General features: G+C 46.5%; 1 protein-coding gene across 1 annotated transcript in view; it reads right to left on the bottom strand.

Annotated features, from left to right (window-relative positions):
* LOC102030315 (ATP-dependent RNA helicase DDX19A) overlaps positions 1–7,014 on the bottom strand; it is a 27,310-nt gene that overhangs the window by 1,447 nt on the left and 18,849 nt on the right. Inside the window, exons 8-11 of the mRNA XM_005403476.2 lie at positions 3,669–3,846; positions 3,125–3,362; positions 672–834; positions 14–205 (exon numbers count right to left, since the gene is read on the bottom strand). Of these exons, the coding sequence (XP_005403533.1) occupies positions 14–205; positions 672–834; positions 3,125–3,362; positions 3,669–3,846 (771 nt within the window). The remainder of the gene's footprint in view (positions 1–13; positions 206–671; positions 835–3,124; positions 3,363–3,668; positions 3,847–7,014) is intronic.

Raw genomic sequence — 7,014 nt, 5'->3', positions numbered from 1 at the left:
CCCCGCGACTCACTGAAATGCTCCTGGATCCTGTTGAGGATGCTCATGCTGTGCTTGCTGTCGACCATGTTCACGGCCAGGCCCCTCTTGCCAAAGCGGCCGGTGCGCCCGATCCGGTGCAGGTAGGTCTCGTTGTCGGGGTTCCCGTCCTTGTCCACGGGGAGATCAAAGTTGATCACGACAGATACCTGCTCCACATCGATACCTGCAGGAAGGGTGGGGTGCGCAGGGGAGTCAGGGCAGGAGGCAAAGTCACCGGCACCCAGCCAGCCACGCACACCCACCCACTCTGGGTGGAAGGGGAGGCCGGGACCCCGCGCTGTGGGCACGAGACGGCACCCACGGGCCTGTGGCAGCGCTCCCCGAGGAGGAAGACGGGCTCCGTCTGGCAGGCGCAACAAGCCCGGGCAATCAGAAAGTCTGGCAGACAGCGGAACACACGGAGCTGGTGCTGCGTGGGGAGCAGGTCCTTTCCCAAGCAGGCAGAGCCTGAGCAGCTCCTCCCGCCAGGCCGGGGCTCCTGGCTTCCCTTCTGCTGGAGCAGAGTCCAGGCTCTCCTAGAAAGAGCGGTCGCCACCGCCCCACACCCCCCAGTGTCCGGCACGCGAAGACTTCTCTCGCCACTGGGGCCCGCGACCTCGAGCCTGGCGGCCAGGGCCGTCTCTGCTCACCTCGGGCGCACACGTTGGTGGTCACCAGCACCTTCTCTTTGCCCTCTCGGAAGCGCTCGATCACGGCGGCCCTCTGCTCCACCATCATCTCGCCGCTCAGCAGCGCCACCTGGTGGCCTTCTTTCGAGAGCTCTGCTGCCAGCCAACTGGCTGTTTTGCGGGTCTGCAGGAAAAAAAGTGTTTTTGAAAAAGCAAAGAACTTCAAAGTACTCTCTGATCTGGAAGATGACCTGAAACTTAGCAGTTAAGGGTTAAATTTCCTAAAATTACCAACCTGATGTGGTGCAATAGAAGTAAGTGCGTCACCTCGGTAATAATTGTACAGAAATGTTTCTACTATAAAGGTATTCAACCTAGTTGGGCATGGCAGTGCACACCTGTAATCTCTTCACTCTTGGCGACTGGGACAGGAAGACTGCAAATTCTAATCTAGCCTGGGCAAGTGAGAGAGATCCTATCTGAAAAAAGCGGCTGGGACCATGAAGTACCCTCACTGGCCCTCTCTTGCCCTGCGGAGTGTCATGTCTTTTCTCTTTCAAGTATATCTTTGGATCTTGCTGCTAAAAAAGAAAACCAAAAAATACTAGGGATGTAGCTCAGTGTGAAGGGCCTTGATTCAGTCCTTGGTATTATAAATAAATGAACAAGCAGGCAAGCATACGGTGGTGTATGCCTGTAATCCCAGTCCTCTGGGAGGCTGAGGCAGGAGAATCACAAATTCAAGCTCACCCTAGGCAACTTAACAACTGTCTCTACAAAAAAACAAAAAAACACAAATGGTCTGGGGATAGCTGACTGGGAAGGCCCTGGCCACAGACAAACAAACAAGTAAGTGCCAGGAAATGTAGCTCAGTGTGAAGATCTTGTGATCAGTCCCCAGCACCAAGCACATTCACAAATAAATAATAAAATTAAATTGAACCTGGATAGATCATAAGGGGGAAAATGGAGGAAATAACACCAGACTCTTAGCTGCACTCTAAGATGGCCATGTTCTAAAAGGCAGTGTGTGTGGGGGGTGTTCCAGACTAAGGGAGTCTCAAGAGACAGCACAGTGACATGCAATGAACAAGCCTGGACTGGCTCATATGTTTACCACAACAAAAAGCATGAGAAACATCCTTCCATGTGCAAAAAAGTAGTCAGTGGACTGTGTTTCAGGCAATGACAAAGCTGGGCACGGTAGTACATGGCCATCATACCAGCTACCTAGAAGGCTGAGGCAGGAAGATGGCAAGTCCAGCAATTTAGCAAGACCCTATCTTACCAAATAAAAAGGGTTAGGAACGTAGCTTAGTTGTAGAGCATCCCTAGTTTCCATCCCCAGCACTTGGGAAGAAAACTGGAGATCGTTCCTCTATCATCGTGAAGGGTATGAAGATGGCACTGTGGCCATGTGGGAAAAGCTCTCGTAAGGGTTAGGTGTTTACATGTTTACAACTAACTCCACAAGGACGGAGCAAAAATAACTTCTACACATGTGGCATATGGGATAACTGCAGCAGAAGTGGCCAAATGCTGACAAGCAGAAGACTTACGTCTTTTTTTCTACCTGTTTTGTGAGTTTGACTGTTTTAACCTGAAGTTGAGAGACTTTTTACTTTAAAAAACAAAAAGACCCTAAAAATCACAGGAACAAGTCTTGCACCAACATGGGGTGACCTGTCTTATTCCTTAACACTATTCTACTGGCTGTGGTGGTCCACGCCACTAATCACAGCACTTGGAAGGTGGTGAGGCAGGAGGATCGCTTTGAGTCCAAGGCCAGCTTTGGCCACATAGTGAGACTTTGTCTCAAAAAACAAACAGCCCAGGTATGATGGTGTAAATCTATAAGCACTTGGGAGCCTGAGGCAGGAGGATCGCCTCAAGTTTGAGGCCAGCCTAGGCTAGTGAGTTCAAGACCAGCCTGAATTACATGTGAGACCTTCTCTCAAAAGAGCAATTGCTATATATAGTATATATTTTATATATGTTCAGATTTGCTTTTGCTATTATAAAAAAGATCTATTTTCTAAGTGTTTCCTGTTTCAGATTGGTAAACTATATATATTAATTTAATAACCATCTTACTAAATTTATTTCCTGAAATAGCAGATTCTCTTGGGTTTTACAGTAACACCACCACCTACCAATAAGGTATGCAGTTCAGGAAGCTTTATGTTTAGGCTAGGTATTTCTCAGAATGCTGCTAGTACAGAGCCAGGCGTAGTGGTGCACACCTGTAATCCAACCACTTGGGAAGCGGAGGTAGGAGGACTGCAGGAAGTTCAAGGCCAACCTGGGCTACAAAGCAAGACCCTAGCACAAGAGAAACCACTGTCATAAGAAAATGCTAGTAATACGGACTGTCCCTTTACAAACCACTTCCGTTCTCCCTACACAGTGGAATCTGGTGGGTGGGGCTGGCCGGGAGGGCATGGGCAGCCCCCGCAGGCCCAGCTGCTACTCACATGGCAGAAAATCATGGCCTGAGCGATGGTGATGGCCCCATAGAGGTTGCACAAGGCCTGGAACTTCTCGTCTCTGTTGTTGCACAGCACGTAGTACTGCTTGATGGTGTCCAGCGTCTCCTCCTCGCGCTTCAGCTTGATGATGTTGGGGTCTGGGACCACTTTCTGGGCAAACTTCCACACAGAGTCCTCGAAGGTGGCAGAGAACAGCAGCATCTGGCAGTTCCTGGGCAGCATCCTGCAAGGAGGACATCCTGCGGGTGTCACCGCAAGGAGCAGAAGCCCGGTCCCCCGGCTCCGATGGGCTCTAACCACACCAGGCCTAAGGGGCCCAAGAAGCCGGGTGGGGGAGGAGCGGCAGACCCAGGAGGCACAGGGCAGTACCGGGTCCCAGGACTCCTGTCACAGCCCAGGCTGGGAGTCCCGTCAGTGCTGATGTAGAAGGGACCCACAAACCAACGCTGCTGCTGGCCCAGAGGACAGAGACCCCCAGACGCAAGAGCAGGCCCTGGAAGCTCCTCCCGGCCCCGGCCCGAGCGCCTACCTCTGGATGCGGATGCTCTGATCCTGGTGGCCCTGCGTAGCTATCATCACGTCGGCTTCATCCAGCACGAACACCTTGATCTTCTTGGGGTCAATGAACTTGAGCTTGGAGCACCAGTCCAGGACGGTCCCAGGGGTGCCAATGACAATCTGCTCGCTGATCTTCTGACCTCTTTCCACTGTGGAGATGAGATGTTTGCTGCGGGTGTTTCCAAGGCAAAGCCAGCTCTGGGAATCAAAGCCTGGCCTGTACTTCTAGGACTAGCAGAACAAGCTAATACCAGATTTCAAACTATGGAAGTTCTACCCTCAAGCCCTCCCTGCCTTCTTCAACTGTGATGTGGGTAGAAAGACACCTGTCTCAGTGACCTGTGGTCAGCATCAAATTCCACACAGAGGACCCTCAGCAGGTGTCACTTCCCTTATACTCTCTCCTATAATTTCACATCACACAAGTCTCCCAGGATCTTGGCACAGTGATTTTTTTTGCTCTGGTCTCTAGTGATTCCACTTATGTTGGCTGGTTTTTGTAAGTACAACTCTCTGTTTAAAAAATACTACAGTACTCTCAAACTTGTTTCAACCAGACTGCTGGGTTACACCTCAAAAAAAAAAAAAAAAAAGGAGGAAACGTAAAAAGATGTCTTTTTTTTTTTTTTTGGTTTTTCTCCGGTACCGGGAACCGAACTCACGACCTTGCACTTGCCAGGCAGGCGCTTTTTCCGCTGAGCTAAATCCCCAGCCCCAAAAAGATGTCTTATGTACATGTACCAACTCCCCAAGGTGAAAGTTTTCATTATGTACTGCTCACATGTACTAATAAAAATTTAAAAATTTGAAAGTATTAATATCACCATCATACTCATAAGAGATGTTTATACACATGGAGAAACTCACTCTTGACAGCAGCATTTGCCAAGTCTGACGTACATACTACATTACTGTCAAACTCTCAAGCTGGATTAAGTTGAAACTGATACAACCATTTATCAAAATTACTATTGCACATGACCTCTGAACAATGCTTCCACTATCAGAAATTTTTCGATGTACCCAAAATATGCACACACAAGTAACTGATCTGCAAAATACAATGCACCTAATGGATAACACCAATAAAGTATGAAAACAATAATCTCAAAAAAATATACATAGCACAATGGTATATATATATAGCATGTATATACAGACAGATACACATATAATTAACAGAGTAACAGCACTCCTGGGTTCAAACCCCCATGTAACAAAAAGGCAGTTTCCCAGCGCCCATTGCCTGTCCGTAAGATCAAATGGCTCACAAACGCTAAGCTAAATGCAGTGACTATGTTAGCTCCTCACACAAAATGAAAGCCGTGGCAGAAAACAATCCAGGGCAGGCACGCACTTCTGTACACTTCACTTGTGCATTTAGGCCTACCGGTTTGAGAACACCCAACTTCATAATTTCTGTTCTTTTTTTTTCTTTGTCTTTTTGAGACAGGGTCTCGCTATGAAGTTCAGGCTGGCCTTGAGCTCACTTTGTAGCCCAGGGTGGCCTCAAACTCACAGTGATCCTCCTGCCTCAGCCTCCCGAGTGCTGCGATTACAGGAGTGCACCACCACGCCTGGCACAATTTCTGGATAGGATGTTTTTGCTACATTTGCCAAAATGCAGTGACTTTTCAGAAAAAGCCTATTTTTATTATTTGTATGGTGGCCTCCTGAGGGCTGGGATTACAGGCGTGCGCCACCATGCCTGGCACAATTTCTAGATAGGATGCTTTTGTTACATTTGCCAAAATGCAGTGACTTTTCAGAAAAAGCCTATTTTTATTACTTATATGGTGAAATAAACTATCCATTTTTGTTTGTAAACTGATAGGCAAACTATAGATATTCCAGTTGAGAATTAGATATATGCTTTTTTAAAATCATCAGAGAAAGCTTGGGAATGGGAGAAAAAAGCTGTCTCTTCAATGAAAAAAAAAATCAACTACATTTGTTATCATTATAACACCTGAGCTATCAAGAGAAAAAAACCTGAATTTTGTAAAAGTTGTAAGTGCTTTCAGGAGAGTCTCCCCAGGTATGTAAACTTGAATTTGGTTGTGGTATTAACACCTGCAATTCAGTTTTTCTTGTTTGTTTATTGAAAGTCTCACCATGTAATCCACAATGGCCTTAAACTCACTGTAGAGCCCAGGCTGGCCTCTAATTCATAATACTCTCCCTGCCTAAGCCTCCTCAATGCGGTGATTACATGTATGCGCCACTATCTATGGGCAACTACCTTAATTACCATTTGTTTAGTCTGGGTATAGCATTCATAAAGACGTATCATCATTTTTTGTTTGACATATTATTATTTTTATTCATTTTGTTTGCTACGTAGTCCAGGCTGGCCTTGAACTTGCACCGATCCTCCTGTCTTAACCTGCTGAGTGCATCGGCCACTATGCCTGGCTATTACTTATTGATTGACTGATTTTTTTTTTGTTTTTGTTTTTCTCCGGTACCGGGAATTGAACTCACGACCTTGTGCTTGCCAGGCAGGCACTGTGCCGCTGAGCTAAATCCCCAGCCCCTCTGGCTATTATTTATATTAACGTGAGTTATACATACTAGGCAAAGACTCTACCATTGAGTTTCATTATTTTTAAATTACTAAATGTGACTTCTAAAGTTTCTCAGGTTCTGTTTTTGTATCTACTGTGACAAACAGCAACAGGCACAATCTGCGTAACAGAAACAAAATGAGAAAATGCTGAGGCCCTAAAGCAAAGACTGCACTCTGGACCATGAGGGCTATGTCCGTCACGAGGGTGTCCCTCTTGGGTTCCTGTAGGCAAAGCCCAACTGTGGTCAACAAGCACGCACCGCATTCCTGACTTGCTGGCACTGACCACGATCAGACATTGGCTTCTGCCCAGCTGAGCAGGGCTGGGTTTCCACTTCTGGACTTCCCCAAAAACCCATGAGGTGCAGCATGTTTTTGTGATACTCAGTAGCCATCTGAATTTCTTCCATGAAGAGCTGGTTTAAGTGAGGCTCTTTTTTTCATTTTCCTAGGAGACTGCTTGGTTTTTCTTGACACGTGGAAGATTTTTTAATACTGATAACCTTCTAATGAATCTTCAAAACCTCTTCTCCCTTCATTGTAACCCATCCTTTCTACATGACCCTCTGTAGAACACATGGAAGAAAGAATTGGAGAGATTTTTTTATTTTGATTACAGCCAGTGAGCTGTACATTCTGCATTTCTTTTTCTTTTTAACTTTTTTTATACTAAAGGGTAAAAAAAAAACACTAAAATTTCAAAGCAAAATAGGCAGGTAACAATGGTTAATACATTGTATATTGTTAC

Source organism: Chinchilla lanigera, unplaced genomic scaffold, assembly GCF_000276665.1.
Source record: "Chinchilla lanigera isolate Chin_1 unplaced genomic scaffold, ChiLan1.0 scaffold00083, whole genome shotgun sequence".
Taxonomy (NCBI): domain Eukaryota; kingdom Metazoa; phylum Chordata; class Mammalia; order Rodentia; family Chinchillidae; genus Chinchilla; species Chinchilla lanigera.
Note: the sequence above shows the minus strand (reverse complement) of the source record. Positions and strands in the feature narration are given on the sequence as shown.